The sequence below is a fragment of the Phoenix dactylifera genome, chromosome 15 (genome assembly GCF_009389715.1).
Source record: "Phoenix dactylifera cultivar Barhee BC4 chromosome 15, palm_55x_up_171113_PBpolish2nd_filt_p, whole genome shotgun sequence".
In the NCBI taxonomy this organism is placed as follows: Eukaryota; Viridiplantae; Streptophyta; class Magnoliopsida; order Arecales; family Arecaceae; genus Phoenix; species Phoenix dactylifera.
Genome location: NC_052406.1, coordinates 5,387,666 through 5,415,643, shown reverse-complemented (window position 1 = coordinate 5,415,643; position 27,978 = coordinate 5,387,666). Strand labels below are relative to the sequence as shown.

Sequence of the window (27,978 nt, the reverse complement as noted above, 5' to 3'; positions counted from 1 at the left end):
GGCTAGGCTTTGTAACTAGATCACTAGTTCCCCGTATTCCAAGACACTAGCCACAAGTATAGCATTCCAACTGATCAAAATCCAAATTAAACTATGTGCAGAAGAATGCACGAGTACTAGTAATGAAGAGTTGCAGTGCTTGTTAAGACATCACATTTAATGCCAGCCAATAAATCAACAGATTAGGCTCATCATTGTGAGCATATCAACAACTTTGTGAAATAGTAGTTTTAAAATAAATGAAAAGCAGAGATTTCCAGCATATACCAGCTCTTCGTGCAAATGATAAAAACAAAACTGACCTTTCCATACTTATGATGAAAGAGTGGATATACAGGGATAAACGAAAGCATTCATCACTTTACATGGAATAGACGAACAGAAATGGTATAGAATTGGTAATATAAAGACCTATATTACTGAACTGCTAGACGTTGGAGATGATCCAAGAAGACCTGAAAGCTAACATCATCCGTGAATATGACATCTCCACCAGGTGCTGGAGGATTATCGGAGTTGTATGTGACTGAAGGGTTCAATTTCGCCAAGAGGAAACGGGCCTGCACCATTCACAAGCAAATTGATGTAATCAGTTAAAGATCCAGGAACCTTTCAGCTTTGCTGAGGTTTCCCAGCAACTAATTAGGTTAAGCAGAGTTGATTAAATCTGAATGCTCGGCTGGTCCAGAGCAGTATTATTTAAGCCAGTTTCCCCTTGAAATGCAACAAATTTATTGACAGCCCGAATTATTATCTTGCTTGAAAGAATAACATAGCATCAACAAGAAGCACAAGAACCAAAACTACCAGTAAAATTGATACAACCAATTACTGAATTTAAAAGGCCACAAGTGCAGAAAGCATATACAAGCAGAAAGCACATACGACATACATCAAATTCAGAGGCTTTTGTCTAGGGAACAGAGAGCACATAAGGGATATGATGAAGCCACGACCAGCTAAGTGACAAATCCTTAATGCTCAAACTGTGGAAACTAAACAAACATTACTTATATGTTCCTTGCCAGAATATGCCACCATTTTTTCGCTTGAAATCAACATTGATTAACAAGGCCCAGTTGTGTATCAGCATTCATATGAACTATCAAAAGTTTCAAAAGCTAGAAGCATGATGCACACACTGTCTAGAGATAGCTCAAGCATCTCAAACCAAAACTTTCCCAAGCTGAACCATCGGTTAGAACGTTTCACCACTACATCACAAGACAGTTATAAAGCCTACTTTTCCTCGGATAAATTGGCAAACAGATTGATCCCACAGTTAATTTCCCATAGTTTAACTGGTTAACAGTTTTTACACCAACAGCTGGTAGCTCAGCTGGCTGGCACCTACCTCTCCAAGCGAGAGGCCTCAGGTTAAAACCTGCATGGTAGTGAATAACCACCATGTTCTCAAAAAGAAAAAAACTAGCTAAAGGTCCTTTCAAGCTGCCTAAGCACTTAGCTGCGAAATATTTGAAGCTGTTTATCAAAGATATTGAAGAAAATGGGGTAATACTTCAATCAGATGTCTGCATGGCACCTTAAGAAATATCGAGAAGCGCAAGGCATATTGGAACAGCATTAACTGTCAACTCTTTCATTTTTCCTTTTTTTTGGATGGTGGGAAGTTAGGACACAACTTGTATTGGTTGCTGCCACTTGGTTAGCAGCATCAGTGACAATTCTTTTAATATCTGATCTACATGTGGAATCCACGCTACATACTAGCTGGCAGCAAGGCATCCTTTTCACAATGAGTTATTTTTACCTCTATATATAATCTTCATCTGGCACTTCCTATATCGAGCATGCTATGTAATTACAAGTTTACAACCATTCACTTTTGCAGTTTACTTACCTTAAAAGAAAAGATTAATCAGGCTCTTTTGTCAAAGATACATTAGAAGATAAGCACATGAACAACCAAGATAAGTAGCACGTTATTGTATCGTAGAAGAGGTCAAATTGGATGAGATCACAAGTCGTAAGATTCTTTCATATTTCTATCAAACAGAAGTAATAGGGCAAAACAACATGAAAGGCATAATTAAATTATGGTTTGAACCAATAATAAGTTATCATCACTAGACATAAAAATTTCACTTTCTGACAACCATGAGCTCATAAATATCACGTCCAAGAATTCAACAGTATACTTGATAAAATACTTTTTCACCATATAAGTCAATAAGATATCTCAATTTGAGCTATTTGAACCAGAAAGAAATGTGGACATAGGGTTATTGAACTTGAGGTTAGAAAAAACCCAATTTTTTCAAAATGATACATAACTTTAGATCTTAGCCCCAATAAGACTAATCTATTTTTCTCTTAAAAGTTGAAATTTCTATAAAATATTATTGTTTGAATATTTTGGAAGCTTATCAATGATCAAGGCCATTCTACAAGTCAAAAGAATCAGGTAATTTTAAACGATATATAACAGCTTTAGTTTGTAAAAGTATGACCTGGCTTTCAATCTTACAATCCATACTAATCCTGATCCAGGGATCTGATCCAGATCACCAAGGGCCATTTTGATCCGAATCATACAGTCCTGGTCATGGATTGTAAGATCCTAACAATGATGCATGGATATTTCTATCATTAGTACCATGTCTTTAAATGCCAGTCAAATGAAACTGAAAAGAAAGGGGCAAAAAAATTATACAGTAATACTTCAAAATCCCTATAGTCCGCGATTGCAGACAACCAAATTATAATTAGCTCTATGTTATTAATGAATCCTAATCGCATGACTAAATCAATGAAAGATATAGGTCAAAAATGATATAGTTTTACCACGTATATGTTACTAACAAAAGACAAACTGTACAATTATAATGATTGATGTCTGAGGAACTTAATGAAAAGTGACCTGGGAGCCGTATTGGTCGCATATGACCAAACGAGGAACAGGAAACCGCTCTTTGGCTATTGCATCAGCATCATCGCGTGGGGCTTGCAACAATTGAGCAAATGGCTGCAAGAAACATAGCAGTTATGTTTAAAGTTTGAGTAAACCTGCAGCAGCAGCATTCTTGAGGCAAATAGACCACAGAAATTTGCAGACTAGTTCATGGATGCAAAAGCATTAACAAACCAGCCAAGTCAACAATATTTCAGAAGTATGCATTTGTCCAAATTATTACTAAATTATACAACTGGGAAGCATAGACCAATATAACTAAGGAAAGCATGATATGACATGGAAAAAAAAAACACAAGGTGCAGATTTTCATTTGACTGTTACATTCTACACAGGTCAGAACACTCTTAACATCCCAAACAAGAGAGGCTTTAATTACTAGTGCAATTTAATCATCCCATAGCATTGTAGCATTAGAACTCATTTTGCTACCTAACTTGAATAATAGATGCAATATTGTATGCAAAATAGGAAAGACTTCATTGGATTTTCTAAATTTTTCAGGTATAAATTTTGTAGCCTTCCTGTTCTCATCATAGGCTTCCAGACTTATAGATTTAACTGCACAGGTAGCTTCAATTTCCAAAACCATCACCTACAATAATATAACCAAGCAGATAGATGGATTAAGCAGTTTATTACAAGTTTCCAAGACCAAAATTGGCTCTTTTGTGATCAAATAGTTGAATATAAACAGTTGCCCGGAAGACAACATTGATGACAATCTGCTCCATAACCTATCCAATGATTTCAGCAGGTCGGATCGGTAATCATAAGAAATAATTGGCAACCAAAATTACCGCTATGATATGGGACAACTAATAGGAGAAAACCAGCACCAACTCCACCTGAGTCGAGAAGCATAAAGAAGATTCCAACTTACAAGTCACTAAACGGGAATGTGAACCCTAGTGCACTCATTTAGGTTTTAAAGCTAACAAGGCATGTTTGGGAAAAAAAGTGGAAAACTAACTAGAGGTGAATCAAATGCTAGAAACTTGTATCTCCTGAAAGGTGTATCCACTGGTTCATCCTTCAACTCCAAATCACCTATAAAAGTGTTATTTCTTCCTGATACCATTATTTGTACATTTTCATGAAAAACCACACCAGATACTTCGCCGCTACCTCCCCTTATGAAGCCGATGTTAGACAACTCGTAGGAGATACATGACTACATTCTCTCTGTCCAAACAGACATTCTCCTCTCCTTTTTTTCAAAATTCAAACAAACGCAAGTAGTTCCTTTACCCCATCACAACATAGTTCTGAGATGTAGAGATCTCATCTAGGAACAGCATCAGTCAGTAGCCAGTTTATGACCAATATACTGGGAGTTACTTCCTAAACAATCCTTTTTTCATGAAGATGGACTAAATGTTAAGCTGTTTGTTGAAATAATAGTCATAGCATAAGGCCCAACTTCTAACACTATTTTGATTATGTTCACTTACTCCAGCAGTTGATAGACAGCCTTGATTTGCAGGCAATCTTCAATAGTCTGTTCTTCACAGTTTCAACAAAATGGATCATATTTGGTAGGTCCAATTTAACAGACTAAAATAGAATAAAAATGATGTCATAGAAGAACAAGCGAAAAGCTCCTAAACAATAAGAGATTGTCTGAATGTCGGAACAGCATATCCAAGTTACGTCTTCACAGGTATAGAATGGGCTGCAGAGAGGAGGTAGGAGGATGGTGAACTTCGAGGAATTGGGAGGATGCCATGATTGGGCAATCATAAGATTTTTGGGATGCCAGAATTCACAAATCTAAAGTGATTTCCAGTACTACTGATACATATAGGGCCTGAGTTATGGGCCTGAGTTATTGGCATACCCTAATCATTACCAATTGTTATCTTCTTAAGCCATCTCCCAGCAACTCCCACCATTCTCTGAGGTATCACATAATAAGCAAAGGGGAGCCAGGAATCCAAACAAGGCCTAGAAGCTGGACCAGTTCATTACTTCATACTAACAAAGAAGTGAGATAGATGTAGGGCCTGTTTGAATGCCAGAGTCGGCCATCCTGAATTAAGATCAGCCTGAGACCCCCACATTTAAGGATTCTTGGGTGGAAGATGACCGCACTGAAAAGGTTACACGAGCAATTGGTGGCCAATGGAGGTAATCCATTCCGTTGAGAAGGTATTTTATCTTATCCCTACATTTTAGGGATAATGAACTCAATGAAATCAGTGATCTTAAAAATCTTCTTAACCCATCACCTCTTTCTCAGAGCTTTCCCACAGAGCATACGCAATTGCCGGATAATAGAATCGGCATCCAAACAGGCCCGTATTATGTAGTATACAGGACATAGATGAAAAAATCAAGTGGAACTTAAGCTTTACACCATTAATAAAGATACAGAAGTAAGAGCCAAAGCAACTGCTAGTTGGCACCAGAAGGAATATATGATGCATTAAACAAAAGAGAGAGAGGACCTAAAAGTATATTATCGAACATAATTTTTTAACCTAAATAACAAAGACATTGCAGTTATCACTAAACTTGCTAGCATATAGTCAAGAATCAGACAACTGACACTTTAGCCTGTAGTCTGTACACCCCAGCTTGGCATATTCACTAAATTCTGGATAGATCAAACTATACGAAGGACTACTTCTAAATGCAGCCTTTACAATAATCTGCATCATAATTACAGTTAACGAACATACATGGTGCAAATTGTTATCTTGCAAATAGGTGTCTTGCATCCAGGTCCAAACATAATATAATGATTAATAAAACACAGGATTCAAACTTCTAAAATTATAAAGATAATGGAATTGTAATTCAAAGGATGTATTATCTGTAAAATCACATTGCTGCAAAGATCACCTGATGTTCAGCTTGATTTTGGTATCCAGCATTCCGCCACTGGGCAATGCTTGCTCCATGAAATACAACAACAATAAAGTAGGAATCCAATAGAAGGATCCTATCAGCAGCAATTGCAGTTACATCAAGGAGAGCAGGCTCAGGGTCTGACTGGAACGAGTAAGATATCAGTGAAGGCTGGATCATCACAACTGAATTGGCTACATTCTCTCTATTGAGGATCATTCTGTAATATGCAGTTTCATCCGGACTGTTATTAAAAACCTGCATGAGAAGTGTCAGTGGAGTAAAAAAGACTAGCTAAAAAGTAAATAAAGATTCTAAATAAGTTTGAAAACATCATCAAGTCATGTAATCATGTCAAAACAAAAATCAAAAAAAGGTAATGTCATACCTGGACAAACTGAGAACGCCTTAAATGAAACATAAACTGCGGAAATATTGATAAACGTGGGGATAGGCTAAACGAGGATGGACTATCCTTCTGATAATCTCCAAACTTCGAACATAAACGAATTAATGATCGATCAAGCCATCTTATTGGGTCAAAATCAGCCTGCAATAGTAATTAGGAATTATGGCCTCATTATGTAGAGATGGCATTATACCAGGCACAAGAAAAAAATTAAAGTTTCCTTGTTTCTCATCTAGAAGACTACTTGGTATGGTACCTGTAGTATCATCTACAAGCAGTGCAGTTATTGACACAAGCAGTTTAGTCTGAACTAACATTTTCTACTGTTATTCTTTAGTGGCATCATTGGATTCCAAACTTCCAATTATGAAGGCCTCGATCCCCCCCCCCCGCCCCCGCGAGAGAGAGAGAGAGAGGAAAGATAAATAAAAAGTATCTTTCTCACTTTATTGGTTATGATTATGAGCCCTTGTTTACGAATTTGCTAACATAAATACCAAAATTATCAATCAGACAATTTGATTGGACCGAAATTAAGAATAAGTGAGAAATGCATCAAGAAGATAACCATCGTCATTTTGCTTTAGTCGAAAAGGATACTCTATCTGACATCTTGTAAAAGAGTTATATGCAAGATTCGCCAAATCGGTACAGGAGGCATGGTACCGAAGGCCGTACCGGGTGTACTGACAAAAGGAGAGCCGAAGAAGGAGGAGGAGAGGGAGAAAAACAGAAGAAAGGAGGGAGAGAAAGGGAGAGGGAAGAGAAGAGAGAGAGGGTGAAGTTGGCAAACTGTTTGCCAATTTCGATCCAAAATCGGCAAAATAAGAAAAAGGGAACCTCTGTTTCAAAACAGGGGATCCCTATTTCGATTAGGGCTTTCGAGCCCTCCCTCCCTCTCTCTCGGCCTCTCTCTCCCGATCCCTCCCTCCCTTCCTCTCCCTCTCCCTCTCCCTCTCTCTTTTCCTCTCTCTCCTTCTCCCTCTACCTCCACTTCGAACGGAGGTAATGAATCGTGCAATAACCAACAGCTCCAGTTTGGTACTCCCCGAATCAGCTGGTTTGACATGGTTTAGCAAACCTTGGTTACTTGTAATCAATGTTTGTAGTTTTGGTATCGGATTGCATACTTGTGGCTGATTGGCACAGTACCGGTACCGGTACCATACTCCACTCTACCGATCTATACCGAGCTGAACCATCCTCGATTATTGAGAGGCAAGGATTAATTGGCGTGAACAAGGCACTTAAAAGCTGAACTACCCGGAATCGCTCAGTTCCAAGCGGTTCAGCCTGGTAAGAACCGAAACTAAACAGTTTGGGCCTCCTTTTGTACCAAGACCACGAACCATCCTGGTTTGTGGTCAATATGGTACAATACCGACCGAATCAGGCGGTTCGGTCTAATATTGTATACAATGTATATACTAGCAGCAAGGAACATAGGCTACTTGTATAATTATTATAATTAGGAAAGCATCTGTTTTCACTTCTGTCCTTCAATGAAATTTTCAAAACTCTCTCTCTTAAGAAATAAATATAGTTTTGGATTGGACATGGAGTAATTTGGGCATACTTTTTTGCTCCTATAATTTAAATATTAACAGATCTCACTCATGAATAAGACCAGGTTAATGTTGTCAATGAGTTAGATAAGTCACGGGGACACAACATCAAACCTCCAAACTACTGATGGAGCTGCCAAATAAAAAAAGTTGAGAATTTTAATGGTTTGAAAGCCCATGCAATTTGTGCATAAGATCATTGTGCCTCCTTGATGAACCCTTTAAATCTTTCATGATGGAAATTCTGAATTTATAGTTTCAGAAACAACGTCAAATTTTTCAGTTTCATCTTCTCTCATCATCAAATTTTAATGGTTTTGAAAGCCCATGCAATTTTTGCATAATATTAGTGCACCACCTTGGTGCACTATTGAAATATTTTCAAGAAGGAAATTCTGAATTTTACAGCTTTAGGATCCGCGTCAAATTTTCAATTTCTTCTCTTCTCAATTTCTCATCATCGAATGTCTCAACATCTCCAATAAACTGACTGATCTGATATTTCCCAAAAGTTTAGCATTCTCTAATTAAAAGCTGAAAACCTTGTTTAGCACTTGTTATTGTATTTGTGTAATAAATTATGCCTTATGACAAACATCTTTTGTTCATCCTCCTGGTTTGCAGGACTGCTAGCAATCCCAATCATTATTACACAAAATCTAATATACACAGAGCATGGACAATTTCGTTTAGTTCTTTTAATTGTTCATTGGAAATGGAAATATCATCTCATTTTCATTAGTCAAATCATTAAAATCCTACATGCCTCAGGAGTTGCCTCCATCCAACCTCACACCCTTCCCACACAAAATTTGGTATACATTAAGAATCTAACACATCTTCCAAATTTTACTTCCCAGTTTTATCACTCATCAAGTTTTCAAGATTTCTTCCATACGGATTGGGTGAGGCACTGACGGTTGCAAACTCATCGGGGCACCAAAAATTTGTTACACTGTGCTTAAGATTATGAAGCTTTTTCCTATTAAAGGATAGGAGGAATGCCATATTCGGACTTGTAATTAGAACCTAGCTCAACCTTTGAACAAAGTCAAACAACTTTTTAAGTGCAATATAGGTCCTTGTTATCGAAGAACCAGCCTTATGGATATCATGGATCCACAGATGCAAAATCCTGACTAAACCTCATAACAAATGGTGTAAATGAGTAGGTTCTCAGAAAAAAAAAATTGGATCTGAATTTTACCAAACTTGGCAACATCTCATGCCAAAACCAGACCTGACCCCATGCATATGAACCACTATTCTTGGTCATACTAATAATTTTATTAATAAATATGCACATTACCTTAAAAGCACCTAAGAACAGATTGAAAATTCTAATATTATATCCTGAAAACAAAAGGTTATTATATTTTTAAATAAATCCCCTGATCATTTCCACCCTATGCGACCTTGTTAACCAAAATCAAACAACCTCCAAAACACTAAGAAAATCTCAAGATGAACAATATGCAGTCAAAGGAATTGATAGACAGTTCACCCTCTCGTTTCTCCATTCTTTCTTTTCTCTTTTCTGCAACATACCATCTGTAAATAACATCATTCTTCCTAAATGAAAATCCTTCAAGTTATCCTCATTTGCATAAATTGCCCACTTTTGACAATCCGGATAGCAACGAACAGTAACATTTTTTTTTCTAGCAAAATGCATTTGAAGAAGCAGGGTCAATTTCTTTTTATGACCAAAGAAACTATCAAGACTGCAAGGTAAGGGCTAAAAGTGTTGTGTTAGGACCTGACTTTATTGAATGGAGATAATGATCAAGAATTTTTACACCAGATGCTTATAAATATTAAAGAAATTATACAGTGGTGTATCCTAGATTCCTGAGTTTGACACATCACTCTCAAGATTCCACAAAATATTATGCAAAAATACATAACACTATTGATAGGCAAAATAATCAAAGCCCTAATAAGCATACGTCCCATGGAAGGCATTACGTAGGGAACAATGTGTGAGTTTCTACAGAATTTTCTCAATCTGATGCATAGATGTAACTTTATGTGATGCATAGATGTAACTTTATATAACATTGTCTATTAACCTTGAGTTGTTTTATTGGAAAGCCTTACCTTAAGGCAACATACAGGGTAAACATTGAAAAGCTTTGGGCAACACATCTCTTTTTTGCATTTTTTCCCTTATCTATTCCTAAGAGCCCTTTAAACCCACTATCATCCACTCTCAAAGGTCTCTTCTCCCAACTACTCTATGTATCTATTTCCAGTCATCATCATCTTATTTCATCTCCATTCACAATTCCCATGACCCAATCCCGAAAAACTAAAGGGAAAAGAAAAAAGGTCATGGACAAGATTCGTCATCTCGGTACCGAACCCTGTATCGGTATCATTCTACTATAGTGTTGGTATGCAGTATGATACGGTAAGATTCAGCATATCGAGTGTTGGTACAGTACAGTACCATATATCGGTTCGGTACCGGTATGGTGCAGTAATGCTCGGAATTGTACCGTACCAACCGGTACGGAAAACTCAATCATGGCGATATTGAGGATAAAGATGAGGATAATTAGTGGAAAGCATCAAATCTGAAGACCTGGAAGGTGAGCATAATTTCTCTTCATTCTTTTTTAGTTTAGTACTTCTAAAATCTTTGAATCAGATGTCAATCATTGTTGACAATACTCTCCTTTCCCACAAACTCATGAGAAGGTTAAACAAATGAAAAGGTCCCAAACAGATTAGTCAAGGCACACTGGCATGCAACCACCCACATGTCAGCCCAATAAAACTTTCCGAAATGACCAAATGAGTGAAGATATAATCAAGGTCGGCGAAATCGTCCTGAACCGGGCGGTTCAGTTCGTTCCGAGTCGTACCGGTGGCTCACCAGTACGGTTCCGGCAACGAAAACGAGACGCGTTGCCAGAACCGGAGAAGGAGAAGGAAAAGGAAAGAGAGAGCGAATGGGGGAGGGAGGGAGAAGGAGAGGTGGCAGATGTCAGCAGAGGGCCACCGGGGGGGGGGGGGCGGTGGAGGCTGTGGCTGCTTGCCGATTTTACTTAAAAATTCCGAAAATTTTTAACCACTTGCCAACTTCACTTACAAATGATGCTTAACCTAATTAAACCATTTCCTAAAAGTTAAAACTTTTGGTTGACTGATTCCTACACTACTTCAGATATATTTGTGTGCCATACCCTAGATGTCTCAAAAGCTTTGCACACTCCATTACATTCCACATCCAAACTTTTGTGATATTTCCAGCCTGTAAAACTAGGTATAGCTTTGACAACATTGCTCAAAAGATTACCATCTGGGGTTGGGGACAGGGAACAAAGCTATCCATGCCACCATCAAAATATTTTGAAAAACAACAGATATTTTAGTCTTTTAAGGTTTAACCTTTGTAAAATTCAAAGAAAAAGGTGTGAGAGAGAGAGAAGAAAAGAAAAATAAAAAACACTGATTCATAGATATGTCCAGTCTACTATTTTGCCAAGCACTCTATACTTCCTATCATTATGTAGAATTACAACTTGGTCCACTTCCCCACACAAATCATTTTCCAATATTTTCTCATGCTTCATGCATGCAACCATGAGATCTACATTTTAACCTCTCTATATTACTAAAAGTCTAAAACAGAGACGAGAAATTATATTACTAAAAAGCCCTTTAAACTACATTCCCAGAAACCCACCCAAAAAACATCAACAGATAAAATAGCATAACATACACTCAAAACACATATTAAGTTGATTATCTAAATCGCAATTACCAAATCTGCTATCTCCGAGGCTTTGAGGTCTCTGCCAGGGTAACAAGTTTTTAGATCATTTAGTATGAATATAAAAATCAGGTATATTATAACTCTATCCTTGTTAGATCCTTCAGTACTCATCGAGTCTTCCGCAAAAATTCAGTCAACCTCTTGATCTAACTTCATCCACACTACTAAGTAAATATGAAAGAATTTTTGCGAATAACATTCCAAAATTCTCATAGGCATCTTGACACTAGCAACCCCATGGCAAACACCAATATGGACAACATGTGGAGTTGTTCATCTATGCATGCCTCAGCCACCTTCATACTCAAAATTAAAATATCAATCCAACTGACAGAACATCCTTGAACTAAAGCGCCTATTAGAATTTTTCTGGATGAACTTAATAAAGAAGATTAAGTAAAAGTTATCTGGAAGATTTCAGTAATAGAACTATAAAAACTACTATGAGAATAATTATAACAAGAAATTAGTCTGTTAAATTTCGCTTTTTTCCTAGAACAGAAATGAAAAAGGAGAGTTCAACTGGTAATTATCTCTACATGCAGTTAATTCATGAATAACAAAGTACCTCCATTTCCATTTTAAAAGAAACTAAGCGTGCCATGACTGCAGCAGCTGCTTCTTGATCAAACCCAGCTATCAAATCCTATGAAAGTTGAAGTTAGTAATCAGCAAGATGCATTTTGATGTTCTACATATTCTGATAATTTATGAAAGAAAATCCTAAATAATGAAAAGGTACCATAGACTAAACAAGGTGCCTTAAATGTCTATACAAAGTCTCAGAAGCAACCATATCCAATTAAAGAACATATCCAAAGATACATCATACTATAGAACATAATGGACTGAAAGAAAATAATAACAAATTACACAAATATCAAGAAATGTCTCTTCTTTACCTCAATGGCCAACTTTTCCCCTGAACTGAAAGTTAAGCAAGCTCAAGTTTTCAATTAGTAAGGCAAAAACAAGCTGAAGCAGTGCAAATTGTTGAAATTTACATACCTAATGTATGCACAAGTAAATGGGATATGATGGAGCTAATTGTTCGTGATTACAGTCTTTTTTATTTATGTTTTTGCTGTAATATGCCAGTATTTACCGTATCTCTTGCTTACAGGCCATATTTTATATGCTTCATATGTTATTGTGCCATTGATTGAGTCCAGATAAATCCAAAGCTGTAAAATGTTTAACCAGATACTCATAAGGGGTATATTTGTCCCTTTTCCTCAACCAGTGACCAGAACATGTATTTAACAAATAAAATGTTGCACGAACTGAAGATCAGCTCATGCAGCATCCTATCCGTCTGCAGTCTCTTTCACATCTCTTCTTCTCTGTCTTCTTCCTCTCTCGCACATTCCTTCCTCTGTTTCTCCTATCACTTGTTCCTCTTCTTTCAATCCTATTAATCTTGCTCATATCAACCATACTATCCAAGTGATCATGCAATACTGATGGCCTATATCCTTGTTAATTAAACCAAGTATAAACAATTTTTAACATCTATGACTTCATCATAGAAATATTAACAGATTATTGCCTTCCACTTACTTCTACTTGCTACTAATTCTTCCCTTCTCCTATGGATAAGTTTTGGAACTGACAACTGATCATATCTGAGATACTTCTATGAAACCATTCAGACATCCAAAAACGACCCCTCCATCCTTCCACTGAATATACACCACACCAACTCTAGTGCTTAATGTGTCCTCTTTGTCTATACTTCAGATCTTCCACACAGATCTATTCTTCAGATATTCACACAAGTATGTTCCAATCTATATAACTCAGACATCAAAAATTCCTATTCCAACAAATCACAACTCCCCAACTCTTAACATGAACCTCAATATTCTTAATTTCATTTAACACTAGAAAACACTGAAACATAGGTGTTCTTTTAGAAGACATGAAGAGGATGAAGAGCATAACTGTCTTTCCAACTAACCAAAGAAGATGGACAACTATTTGGATGGAACTTATTTGATGATGAAATAGCTGAAGGGACAGAGGTTGGTGGGAGTAAGTGTATTTCTCCCTTTAAGCAAAATGGAAATAGAAAAGAAGAACCATTTACTTAAGACATTACATGTACAGGTAACACTCATTTGAATTCAACAAAAATACTCAAAAAATCCAATTCCTCAAGAATAAAAAGTAGATGTCCCAAATTTATTTCAAAACCTCGATTTTTGGCTCTGAGTCAATTTTTCGACTTCCAAATACCAAGGTATTTCTCAAATCCTAAAGTTTCATAATTTCTATTATACCTAAGCATTACTACAGAACAAAAGCCCAGTTATAAAAGTCTTACAAATTAGTCTCCTAAGTCTGTCATACAAAATGATGCTTAACAGCACATGGCATTTCCACAGACTGGTTCATTTTCAGATTTCTTTTTTTCATTCACATACATGTGAATTTTTAAGAATATAAGTTTGGTTATTACATGACAAATCAACAAAACCAGCATATAAGATGCCTGCAGAATTGGGAAAATCTGGAATGCTATAGATAGAAAACTCATGATTAAGGATTTAAAGGTCAGCATGGTATTGAAGCGGAAATTATTTAATATTATATTATTGAACCAAATCATAATGGCCTGTAGCATGATACACTGGTCTGTACAACCGTAGGGTGCAGGTTAGTGCATGCACAGTACAGCAGGAAAGCACAGACAGATAGTAAGCTTGGCTCTTAAAATGGACCACTGGTATGTGACCAGCATGGCAACCATTGTATGGTGCAGTGCTGTTTTGGCCCATGACCCTTGCATGGGTATGATCCTATGATGCTAAAGACACTAGCCCGGGCTCTGAAACAAGATCCGAGAACAGAGAATACATGTGGATGAAATAACGAGTTTGCATCTCATTAAATTCCAATTAGCAAATCTACTGGAAAGCAGTCACCTAAGAAAGAGCAGAAAATGCAGCACCTAAATCAAGGTAATCAAAGATATGCCTCCTGGACAGTCCATCATGCTTGATAATAAGGAACAAGATCAAGCATTACGCCAGAATAATAATTGAAGTCTACAACATGCAACTACCAAATAGGTAAAACACAGGCAAAAAATTTTATAATTTGTGTAGCTATGACAATTAATCAAAATAGGTAAATGCAACACATCAAACAACAGACACAATAATGTTTAAGGAGATACTCAAACTTGCCTGGATGCTGCCAGGACCAGCCACCCATCTTCTGGAAAGAGTAGTTGTACGTAATCTCATATGGCCATCATTGTGCTGATAACTGCATCATCGTCTCTGTAGTCCGTCAGATAATCCTCATCTGTCCAACTAATATACTAACACAACCCAAGAAACTATTATTATGGTTAAACAAAACATTGCAAGTTTAGTGATCATACTATGTCAAAAATTGGAAGTAAAATTGATTGCTTGTAGGTTGACCAATTGCTTCTGGGCCATCTTTCCTTGCTATGTCAAATACCAAGCACAACGATGTCTTTTTGTCAAGACCACACAACTTCCAGGCGCTTGTGTTTCCCTGTCCAACAGCCGTTTCAGAACACAGAGGACCTTTCTGCATGAGGTCACCCAACAAGCAAGTGTTATAACATAAGTTAGACAAAGATATGAAAACCAAACACATTTCTCATTACCTTCTCTAAAGAAGCACAGGGACCGAGAATGCCTTGAACTTTGACATCTTTCGAGCAGTTAACCTCAAATATACCACTGAAGACAAGTTTATATAGAAAGTTAAAGTTAAATTAGCAAAAAATATCCAAGGCATAAACAATGTCCAAGGGAACATAAACAATATCCAAGGGAAACTCTTAACCTGAGCCAAAAATAAATCAATGAAACAAATATAATCTCTGATCATGTTGGAATTTATTTTCTAATTCTATATTAAAATTCTTATTTTGGAAAATAACAATTATGAAATGCTCTCAATATTTTTCATACTTATAGAGAAAGACTGCTAGAAATTATTCCAGCGACAAAGATAAACTAGCAAGAAAGAAATCCTTACTTGAATGATAAACCAAGGTCATAATCACTTGACTGGAAAATGTGTCGAAGTGAATCCTTGAAAACAGAATGACCAAAACTTTCTGTGAGCACAACAATTCCCCCACTCCTTTCAACTGCAACTTTGAGTTCTGCCACCCCAACCTGAGAGGTACAATATCCAACCAATATAAAGCCACCATCGATCTTCAACTAGATTATGAATTTGAAAGAATACTATTATACAGATAATTGAATCTCAACAGAGATAGCACATAACTGCGAGGAAAAACAAAAGCGATAATTGCATATGAATGAGTACATAGACACACAGCAACCACAACACCCTACTAATTATTTCTGCCAGACCAGCATGAACCAATAAATACTTCTGCCACAAAGAAGGGTTGTGATAAGAAACACTCAATTTTTCGTGCTCTTGCTACCAACTATAATAAGAGTTCACGTCTTTCGAACTAAATTAAATAAATAGATTCAGCTTATTGTAACAAGCTTGAAGTGAAGAATTGCAACAGTTAAATGGATGAAATAAATAAGGTACCCACAGCTTCTGAGTGATCAAAAGCAACTACTAGCAAAGAAATTTAGAGTTTGCGTGAGGACTTGTATAGCGGTATAGGCTTGTGTTTAGTCCCTCATCAGTTATACGCTGAGAAGATCTTGGGTCCTCATACAGGACCAAGAAACTAAAATAATGACTTTTAGATAGCCTTTTAAGTGAGGTTCTGGGTCATTATGAATAGTATCAGAACAAACAAGATCCATAGCCAATGCAGGCCAAGCAATACTACTAGGCCCTTTTAGGGTTGATCATATACAAGAGGAGTATACGGGGACCTATGCGAGCATGTGTTTAGCCCCGCATTGATTATTCACTAGGAAAAGCAAAACCAAAGAACTCAAATAATAACATTTGGCTAGCTTTTTTTTAAGTGAGATCTTAGATCATTACAAATGGCATCAGAATGGATCTAGCCATAGCCCATATGGACTAAGAGGGCACTACAGTATGGACCTTTTAGAATTGACCACGAGCCGATTGTGGTGTTTATGATTAGATTTGATGGGATTTGGACCCTTAGCATGGTAAGGATGTCAAGCTTAAAATGAGAAAGTATCTGAAGATCCTTATGGACGAGTGTTTAGTCCCATATAGCTTATTTGTTGGGAAGATCTTGGGTTGCATACAGGACCAAGGAACCAATAATAACTTTTGGTTAGTCTTTTTGGGTGAGATCTTGGATCATTATGCACAGTATCAAAGCAGACCGAACCATGGCTCATATGGACGTGGGGGCACTATAGCATAGGCCTTTTTTGGGATTGGCCTAGTGTCGATCATGCTATGTGTGATTGGATTTGATTGTATGCTTAAATAAGAAAAGTATGTGAGGACCCGTGCAAGCATACTTTTAGTCCTACGCAAGGTACGCGGTATCGACTGTACCGACGTACCGGTGGGTATCGATACCGGTACGGTACCGAACCAAACCGAGCTGAACCGGTACTGTACCGATGGGGCTAAAAGCCAAAAAAAATTAGAGCCGGTACGGACCAGTTCGGTATGGGCCGGTACCGAGTCGGTATGGGTCGGTACCGGTCGGTACGGACCGGTACGCGTCGATACCGGTCGGTACGGACCGGTACGGTTCAGTACCGAAATATTGTACCGTACCGATAGGGTCCGGTACCGGTATGTACCGGCCGGTACGGCAGACCATGATCCTACGTCTATTGTACAGCAAGAAGATTTTAAGTACTTTTTGCCGGCGTTTGGAGAGGTCCTACCATGGTCTGCCCAACCGGTTGGTTCGGCCCGATACAGACCGGTTCGGCCTGGAACCGATACCCGGACAGCGTGGATACCGGTTCCAACTGTCCGAGTACCGGTCCGGCCTGGAACCGGTACCCGGACTGCATGGATACCGGTTCCAGCTGTCCGGGTACCGGTTCTAGCTATTTTCGGGCTGGTACTGACTGATACGCATGCATACCGGCTGCGTACCGTACCGGCCCGTACCGGTGCGAACCGGCCGGTTCGCATCGGTACCATTTTTTTTACCACAGCGCGCGTGCTGTGGTGTGAGAGCGCGCGGCCCAAAAGGGCGACGCGCTCCCTGAGGCAGAGCGCCCCGCGCAGGGCGGGGCCGCGCGACCGCGCGCGGGCACGATTTCCTGCACTGGGAATCGCCCCGCACATGGCTAGCTCGAAGCAAAAAAAAAATTCCGCGTGCGTCCGTGAACCACAAAAAAAAAACAAAGACCGGTTTATACCGAGCCGGTTCCTATACGAACCGGTCTGGTAGGCAACCGGTACGCCTACCGGTACCGGTTCAACATACCTTGGGTCCTACGTTGTTACATTTAGCACTATGATTCCTCTCTTGCAGTAGCAGTGTATACTGATTTTACAATTAGTAGAAAACATTCACTCAATGATAAAATCAGGAAGTTGGCTTTAGCATAACCAATAAATTAAAAGTGCACTTGCATCTAATGAGGGTCATTTGAGATAAGGCTAGCTGCCACTTATCCTCCAATAATTCATGATAATCAGTAACCATTTCCACATAATTTACTCCAAATAACATGATAAAAGGGATGAAGAAGAACATTTACCTAGCTAGAATAATTCTCTAGCCTCAAGAATTGAAAATCAAGCTTCAATCCTGCAAGCCAACATCACTAGTCAATCTTCCCTTCTCTCTCACTTTGTCCGCACCTTCAGATAGTAGAGAACAATTATAGAAAGTGCTATTTTAGTTATCACGAGTGGTACTCCTTGAATTAAGGAAGGTTTGAGCTTAATTCCATATGAACCAACCTCGATCCACTCAAAACCACTTGATTGAAGGTTGGTTCAAGCAATTTCAATGTGGCACGGACATTCTTGCCCAAATCGATGCCCCTTGTGCCGCCCAAGGGGTCATTATAGTACATCGATAGGTGCATAATGCATACCATACCAATCATATTTCATACCTTAATACTAAGTGGTGTTATTACCACTCTTTCAAGAGTTCTCCTTATCTCAATTTTTGACAATTGGAACAACCAAAAAGGAGATGAGAAAGGAAACTTTTCCATTTCTAATAAACCACACACTTGGAAAACTGATTTTCTTTTTCCATGGAAAAAAAATCAAAATGATGAAAAAGTCTAACGTGGCCATTTCATGGTATTATGTCAGTCTATGACTATTTTTGTTCCTACTCCTTGTTATCAATCATCACATCCAAAATATGACATTGTCTCAAAAAGGAAAACCTCTCTTGCATTGAGAAGAGAGATGCATGATTATCAACAAAAATAAAAACTATTTTGTATTAGGAAGAGAGATACGCCATGATCAACAAATTGTTGTGTAGCGACCTTCATCCATTCAACATACCATACTGTGTTTCTCCCCAGGTGTTGAAGCAACAATATTCTAGCTATAGTTCATTATACTCCTCATGCAACCCCAATTTTTATAACCGGGTGCTACTATTGCAATCCACGAGTAAACATGCATTCCAATCCTACAACTGATTGTCATATTCTTTTCCTAGGTAGCCACTTTGTCTTGTAAATTTATCCAAAGCTTTCACATCAAACCTTGGTCATACTACTTGGAGGAGGAGATGGCAGCCATTCACTTTTAATAAAAGTGGAATAACATTGGACTAACCAGGTCAACAGACTTTGAGGCCTAAAATATTGTGTTTACCAAATGGCGAGAGTAATATGCAACCTAATACTCACCAGGCAGTCAATGGATTAGCCACTTGTTGTCCTTTATAACAAGACCCTATTATGTTGCTAAGTCACAAGTCACTGAAGTAGTTATTTCAGAAGCAACTTGGATTGGCCTAAATCTTAGCTGAATGTGAAGAATACTTATCTAAATGATGACTTAAGTTAGTCAGCATAGGAAAAAGGATGCCCCCAATTTCTTGTTCGGATGGAATAACATTTTGTTTGCAATTCAAAGAAAACAAATATATGGCTTGCAGTGATCTTAGGGCATGACTCAAATGAATCCAATGAGAACATAATTGTTCATGGATTCATTTAGTGTAATGTTAAGCATTCTGTATTTGCCCAGAGAAAGGCATCTGGTGTCTTTATATATGTTGATAAGACTATCATCACTAGCATCATAGTGCTGGGTTATGCTATAAAATGTTTCTTAATAAGGGTTTTTGCAATAAAGGAGATACACCGACCATGTTAGTTTTGAGGAACCAAAGTGGTCCATCCAAATGATGGTTAAAATTTGTCTCAGAGAAAGTACGTAATTGATCTACTTATCAAGTTCCTTGAGAACCTCTTTTGGCAAAGAATCGATTAATTACCACTTACACAGTGAAATCAGGTGATTCCTACTGCTCACAGAGTTTCCCATTGTAAGTATTGATGCCATATCATCCAATACCTAAAAAAGCAAGCCCATGGGAAAATATTGATGTTCAAGAGCAATGGTCATCTAAAATTTGCTAGTCATTCAAACAGTGTTTGAGCAGGCTCTCCAACTAATACAGATCCGCTACAAGGTATTCTGCATTTATCATGGTAATCTTGTCTCTTGGAGAAGTAATTAAAAATTTAAACAAAAAATAAAGTAGCACTCAGGTGAAGCATTGAAGTTGTAAACAAAAAAATTCTTCAAACAACAAAAACGGCATCAAAGGAAAAGATTTATGCAAAATCTAGGCTTCTATAATGATCAAGAAAAATGCTGTGGCAATCAAGCTGAAATTTTCATTGTGATTAATCTTATGTTCAAGAACAGACTGACTAGGTAAAGCTAATTGTCACTACATTAAGATATGACGGAAAAGGAGAAAAGCTGAAAAAATTTCACCAAAATCTCTTCAATATAGTAGTTATAGATCATGATTTCCAAGCTGGGCATCAATAGCATGTATGCGCCATTTGATAGTGTTCCTTTTGAACTAAATTTCTAATTTTCATTAAAGAATAAATGGCATATTTGTATGATGCAGGAAAATTCTAATCTTCTTAGTTGGCATATTGTGTTGCACTAAAAGATGTTCTCAAATAAATAAAGGACTGTCTGGTTAAGTTTCAACTTTTCGTTTAAATTCTTCCCGCTTGATTGTAGCATACTATATATTTTTATATATTTGTGGATTGCCTTTATGACTTCTTAATGCAATCCATGAAAGTGTTGTGCAATACCCTGGCCACTTGTACCGCAACAGCCTTTTCAATCATTAACTGCAAGTATGCACAATAAAAAAGACCGTAGATTGAGAAACAAGTATATTAAACAATAGGTGGCAAAAATTAACAATTAAAGAAGGGCGGCACGCATAGCAACAGAAAGCCAAAACATCAACAGCCAAAACAACTTTTGAGATGAAAAATTGGCCGCATGATAACATTTTTCTTGAACATGTTCTGATACTAATGGGAAAACAAGAATTTTAATCATAGACCTGATCGAGTGCACATGCAAACAAATCCAATACGTGTCCTTGATGTACAAGCTGTTTTGAGAGCCCCTCATAGAACTTGACAGCTTTATTATAGAGTGGTGCAGAACCTTTTTCTAGGTCTTTGTGTGAACGAATTGGCTCAGATAAATTCTTTGATACAATCTGCAAGTGTTACAAGAAATTTGATAAAGCACTTCAAATAATTGTTAGAATAGAGAAAATAATAGCATAGAATTAAACAACATGCAATAGTTTATGACCAACACCATAGCCAGTCCCCACCTCAAGGAAAAAAGAAGACATTCAGCAGTTCAACCAAAAAAGATTGGCAGGCTGTATTGTTGATTCCAATGATAATTATACAGAGAGTAAACAAAACAAAGACTTCCTTACCAGGAATATAATCATCAGTTATTTGTTCAATGACTTTTTGCCTCTATATTAAGCAACTGTCATATTAATTAGTACTTCCAAACAAAGGGTGTAGACATGGTCAATGAGAACTGTGAAGCAAAACAAAAAAAAAAAAAGCAAAACAAAAAAAAAAAAAAGCAAAACAACCAAATCCCACATTCAAATAAATAACAGATTGCTCAAATTATTAAGCTCTTCAAAATAGATGTATTTGGATCTTCAATAGCTGTAATTTGCTGAAAATAGTGCCTTGACTTTTAAATGTCCTGAATTTTTGTTGTTGTTGTTGTTGTTGTTTTTTTTTTTTTTTTTTTTTTTTTTTTTTTTGTTTTGGGGGGGGGGGGGGGGGGGGGGGTGGTTGCACTACCATATTCCTTAACAACACATGAGGTTTAAATTAAAAACCAGCGATGCAGCACACTAGGTTCGAAACAGATACTTAACACTTGGAAGTTAGATCAACATGTCAGAGAGATGTTTGTTTTCAAAAGCTGATATATATACACAACATGGTCTAGTTATAGGTCGTCCATTTATTCATAAACCACCCTCAAGGTTTCTTTGACGCTGTCTTCAGTTCGTGAGTAAGGAAAGCCTAATAAGTTGTTTTATTTCTCTACATTCTTGTCTATTCGGAAAAAGCCGAATCCAGTTCAGTTTGAAACTCTGCATAAACTGGAAAAGCTGCAGATGCTGTTTCACTGATAAGCTGAAATGAATGAATAACTGTTCACATTTTGGGTGAGTGGAGACCAAAAAAAATTGACCATAATAGATTATGTTGGTTATGGATGAATAAAATTTCAGTGTTTAGCTGAATAAACCATAGTTTCCACAAAGAGAAACCTGTATGTGAAACAATATGAAAGTCAGAAATGAGAAACAAAAGTCAAGAATAGTCTGAATGTGGAATCTGGAAACATTATGGTAGTATAAGAAAAATAAAAATTGTAAAAAAATGTACGAGAAAATATGTAGAAACCATATGGAATCCATGGCGAAACTAGTTACATTGGTTTCTCAATGGTTTTTTAAGCAGGGGTAAGATTTATGAATTATGAATTTGCATAGAGATTAATCGAATGATTCTTTTTTTTTAATTATTCCTCTTTTATGTCTTTTGCAAGATAAAAGGGAATGTGAATGGTACCACTGTGGTATTTTTATCAAGTTCTCATTGATATGAGGTTTAAGTAAGGACCCTAGACATCAGGGCATGGTCCATAGATACCGAGGAGCAAGAAGGGGAAACAGTAGCAAGTGGCCTCTCTCTCTCTCTCTCTCTCTCTCTCTCTCTCTCTCTCTCTCAGCTCCAAAGCGTGCAGTGAACAATGATGAAGGGGAATCCCTCTCTACCACAAAGCATTGCATGCATTGGGCTCAATGAAAGGCACAAAGGTGGCCTGATAATAAGAGGCCTTGGTGTATCGGGGTCAGATTCTTAATGAGTTTTTTCTGGCTACATCCTTGTTTTTTAACTGGTTTTTCCTAGTTAGACAAAAATGAATTACTTTGGTTTCCCAAGGACATTTCTCAAGAAACTTCAAGTTGACTGAGAAATGTATTTCCTAGTAACTATGAAATAGCCTCCCTATTCACCAGTTATTCTAGATTTATTCATGAACTAAACAGTACCTTAACAAGAAGAAAAGTTATTCATCCATCTTCCACTTATTAGAATAACCAACCTTGCTGACTTCTCCTAAAATTTACAAAACCTGCCATATAAATCAACAAGCTTAAAATAGACTTCACCCTTGGTAGCAAGAAACCTGTACAAGGGTGAACATACACCTTCTTGGAACTTCCTAGAAAATTTCGAAGTGTCACCTGCTTTTGACACATTTCCTTATTTCAACAACTTAAAATATCTGTTTTCCTACACTTGCACTTATACTCGCACTCGTACCTGCTCCCATTTCTTGGAACTATGCCCTCGCCCATGAAATACCATCCAAAGGGTACCAACTTCATGACGGAAAATCCCTTCAATGAGTTTACTACTTTAATGAAAACCACACCACCATTGGACATTGAAATCCCAGAATACTCATCCTAAGCCATCAGCCATCATTGTTTCCCTTCACAAGGAGAACAAAGTGTCGATTCATAAAATGCATGATTATCTAGATCATGTGGTACCAGCTATAGTGCCGCAGCCCTGTTGATGTCATTTAAGTGTTTTAAAAAGATTCAACGTATGCAAGATCACCTTTGTCAGTATTAAGATTTAACATTGCTTGATTCCTCTTTAAATTCTTGGGTCACTTCATAGTTAAATGTAGCAATTAATTCTTCACCATCTTAGTGCTATCTTCTTGAAAAAAAAAATCATCAGTAACTCAATGAACTTGCACACCTTCCATTATTGTGGATTCAAAAATATGCTATCATTTAAAGAAGGAAAAATAGCACACCGTTTGCCCTTACTTGCATTTTAGGTGAATTTGCAGGAAAATTGCATATTGCACAAGAAGGGTCATTTTGATTATTAACCAAATGAGAGCGTGACAAAAAATTTATATATATATATATATATATATATATATATATATATATATATATATATATATATATATATCCTTGCTGCATGAAGAAAAGAAAGACATAGCAATGTGCAAGCAGCCTTCAGACACAAAGCAAAGAGCTCTCCAAGTTTTTCAACCAGATATCCATTGATGGCTCCATTTTTTTAAGCTTTTCATCCATGACTAATGCAGTGGAATTCTCTCTCTAGCTATATGAATTTCTTAACCAAAAAATTAACCATGATGAATGTCCCACCAAAAGATGATTATATCAATGTATTTGACTCTCAAGCATGGAAGCTAGCTTCTTAGTGGGATTAACTTGGACCAGGCCATGCACAGCCCAGCTTTCCCTGACCTTTGTCTTGAAGCCCAAACCCAGCCAAAAGCTTGGCCAAGTCTTCTTGTTAAAGTCCACAAATAAAATGATTTATTTCATTGATTATGGTGCCATGTTTATCCAAATAAAACTCAATTCAATTCATGAAAAATGCTGGCTCTTTTATGAATTATAGGAACACACTAATAAAAAGCAAAATAAAACACTAATTTTAATTTTTTAGTAGTCAATACATACTATATAGAACATCATATTATGTAATACATGTATGTACATATGTTATAAGGCTCTTATAGCTCATTATGCCACATAACCAATCCTGATTTGTTAATTAACTGAATGAGCATGATTTCTTAACTTAGACCAAGAAACAGGTTGTTATCAAGTTGTCCTAGCCCACTGACACAACTAGGAAATACAAGCAGTCCTTCTGTAGAAAAGCTTTATAAATTAAGCAAAAGAGAAAGATCAAGAGCACAAATCAAGGGGGCTCAAGGGATGATAAGTTTCTCAATGTTCAGTTCACAAGGAAACAAAAAAAATGCATGGGAGTTCGAGCATAATTACTGAATGAGAGCTAACAAGTTAGGTTAATGATCCCTTTGAGGGTAAACCTTGGGCCTCAACAGCTTCATCAGCAAAGCAATTGCGACAGCTGTTTTAAATAGTTCCAATTTTTCCAGGCCCTCATATCGCCACCATCCTATTAACCACCCTGCCAGTAACACTAAGAACATGATGTACATTTTTGCATCAACCTTTTTTATGGATATTGTCATATTCTCATTCAGCTCAATGTTCTCCTTCTTTCTTGCTAACATAAAAAAGAGCTAGTAATATATTCCTTCTATAGCTCTTATCTTGTGTGGGATGTATAGACTAAAATTAGAAGGATAACAGTGAATTGCAATTTTGTCAGCTCTGAGACACAAGAACGTCATATCTCACTGCACCTAAACTTGAGCTATATGCAATCAGTTATCAATATTTTAACACATATTGCACAAATTCCGACTCTGAGGTACAGTATAATTTATATATAATTCATACCATTCAGGGTCGATTACTATAATATGGACGTGAAGTTGTAGCTTTAACAGAAAAAAGTTATAAATGCTCAATTATTAGTACACAGCTAAAGTCACTAGTAAACATCAGTTCACCATTTGACAGGCATGACATTCACTCTACTTTTTAGTTTAATTTTATTAGTTAAATATATCAATTGATTAATCTATGATAGCTAACATGTTCGCATATCTAGGTGAATAAATTGGACAAGTAGAGGTATGTAACAGTATGGCACTAATTGAGAACCACTGAACTTACAGAGCCAGGTCCTTCTGTTGATGGGCCACCGACAAAGGCCATAATCCTTGCTCCTGAACCAGGTACACAAACCCCCAATAAACTAGCTGCAATACTTAATGCAGTGCTTGTGCATCTCGATGCACGCTGGTCTGATGGGACAGGCCAAGGATCTTTCTGAAGCTCTTCTAGAAGCTAGATGTAGCAAGAAAATCAACAATTAGATCAGCAACACTTCAGATTGACATATGACGGAAAGAATGCTTTCAAACGAGATAATCATATCTGTCAGTCAGCAGCATAAGTCAAATTACCAAAGAAAAATAAAATGGTAATTCATCATGTAAATGACCAAGACAAAGGATCTCACAACTTCATCTATCATAATCAAATGCAAAGAAACGAAAAGAAAAATGAAAGAAGGATCATGAAAACTGTCGAGTGTGCGTGTGTGAGAGAGAGAGAGAGAGAGAGAAATTTGTGTTCAATTGTACTAAAGATAGCTCGAAAAATATCATTAAACTGACAACCATCTCATATTCCAACAGGAAAGTGGAAGGCATTTTGATCTTTTTATCTGGATAAATAAATTTTTGGGTACATATATACATAGAATAAAATTGAAAAACAGGTAAACTTAACTGAATCTAAGACAAACTCGCATTCAGATGCAGGCAGGAGGAATCTGGCAATGCTCTCTGCGGAGAGTCCATCCCTACTGCCAGCAATGACCCCCACACTTGGCTTTGGTTTTCGTGTGAAAAAGCACATTTGCTCCAAGATTTGTTCCTTAGTCACCTCCTTTGACCCCTTAAACACGTATGACTTTGGCACCTGCCCAAATCCTAACTCATGAACCTGCATAAACGCATAATATAATTGTTTCACCAAATGAAGAACCCGAGAAGATATCAGCTAAAGAGAGGGGATAATAGTGATGATATCAAGAACCTGCACATAGGTCCCAAAGGTGATCAACCCAACAAGAGATTTCTCAGGCAACAACTCGACAGCCTGGGCAAGTGAAGATTTCAAGAACCCAATCTCCTCCTCAATCATGCACGTGTCTACAACGAAGAGGAACACCGGAGGCACAGCAGGGCCAGCATCAGGAGTTGACTCGTACTCAATGGTGGTGTACTGAGGAAAGAGCTCAGCAGGGAGGTTGTCCTCAGAGATGGATGAGTAGTGTGGGGGGAAGTGGTTGCGCTGGAAGCAGAAGGGACAGATCCAAATCTTGGCAATGTAATCAACGATGGAGAAGGGGTTGAGGATGGAGCGGCACATGCGGCAGCGAAGGGGAGCGTAGGGCAGAACTGGGGTGTTTGGAATGGGCTTAAGAGGGGTATAGATAGCTGCAGTAGGGATGACACAGCCCACAGCATCCTGCTTTGTGCCTGGGAAGATGTTCCAAGTCATTCGCACCCCATCCTGTGACTCCAGGTCAAGAAATTCCGACATTTTCCACAACTCCGAGGGATGCAGCGGCTCCGAGCTCGAAAATTTGCAATCACGAAAGCAGTTTTATGCACAGGAAAGGTCACCGATCTAGCACAGCAGGAGTTGCAAATTAGCAAAGATGGGCATCACCGCAAAAGAAAGATAAATAAGCTTTTTTTCTGAATCAGACGCCTTTCAGAATAAAATTGAGTTCCTTCTTGAGGAACTAAAACTCAACATAGAAAACCAGATGTCTCAACTCTCCAAGAAAGCTAAAAGCGGGAAAGTGAGAAGAAAAGGATGAAATGTTTATATAACCTATAAATAATGAACTAAACCCATAAATTATACTTTTTCCTCCCAGTTATTAGTTCCAAACCTTAATTTTTCATCAAGAAATGTTGATGTTTTGATATCTTTTTTTGAGGACACTTGATTCCTTCCTATCCAAGTAAAACATGCAAAATTATCAATAAAAGAACAAAGAAAGACAAGAAATCTTGAAGAAACGAAATCCTAATCTCTTCTCCTCCCTCCTTTCAATTTACAAAGAAGCCTACTTGCTCCCAATTCCGCTCCTCAGATGATCTCCGCAGCCTCTTTCCGTTCGAAAGTCCCTCTTTTAACGAGGGCTGATGGATCTTTGCCGCTTGGGTTTCTACCTCTGGATTCCTCACCTTTCTTTCGATTCACCGCCACAGAAAGAGGAAGACGCTGGGCTACTCCCAGTTCCAATCCCTGGTCTCCTCTGGGGAACGGAAGAAACCCTAAATTTGGGAGGAAGTGACGGAGGGGATCGCCGCTGCTAGGGTTTCTCCGCTCCTGGCTTCCGCTTTCCCGTCAGTAGAAGAGCGCCGGCCTTGGATTCCCGTAGCGTAGGGCGCTTGATAATACAAGAAACCGGTAGCACCCGAAATAGGAGAACTTCGGACAAGGCTG

The 27,978-nt window shown here is 37.7% G+C and overlaps 1 protein-coding gene across 3 annotated transcripts; it reads right to left on the bottom strand.

Moving 5' to 3' along the window:
- Positions 1–228: 228 nt before the first annotated feature.
- On the bottom strand, positions 229–27,978 carry LOC103712495 (protein transport protein SEC23). 3 transcript variants are annotated; one of them, XM_008799024.4, is made up of 15 exons: positions 27,600–27,977; positions 27,419–27,482; positions 26,551–27,147; positions 26,242–26,457; positions 25,621–25,794; positions 21,010–21,171; positions 15,567–15,709; positions 15,190–15,265; positions 14,935–15,110; positions 14,735–14,816; positions 12,112–12,189; positions 6,174–6,335; positions 5,780–6,043; positions 2,882–2,986; positions 229–560 (listed from the first exon to the last, which is right to left on the bottom strand). In XM_008799024.4, the coding sequence occupies exons 3-15, from the start codon at positions 27,058–27,060 to the stop codon at positions 417–419; spliced, it is 2,292 nt and encodes a 763-aa protein (XP_008797246.1). In that variant the 5' UTR covers positions 27,061–27,147; positions 27,419–27,482; positions 27,600–27,977; the 3' UTR covers positions 229–416. The 3 variants fall into 3 exon arrangements, with proteins under 3 accessions (XP_008797246.1, XP_008797247.1, XP_008797248.1); XM_008799025.4 differs by lacking the exon at positions 27,419–27,482 and having other exon boundaries at positions 27,600–27,978; XM_008799026.4 differs by lacking the exon at positions 27,419–27,482 and having other exon boundaries at positions 27,717–27,977.

Coding starts and splice junctions, on each gene's coding strand:
- LOC103712495 (XM_008799025.4), bottom strand. CDS start 27,060: ATGTCGGAATTTCTTGACCTGGAGTCACAGGATGGGGTGCGAATGACT. Junction 26,458..26,550: donor CCTTTGGGACCTATGTGCAG/GTTCTTGATATC, acceptor GCGTTTATGCAG/GTTCATGAGTTAGGATTTGG. Junction 12,190..14,734: donor CTGGTCCTGGCAGCATCCAG/GCAAGTTTGAGT, acceptor CAACTTTCATAG/GATTTGATAGCTGGGTTTGA.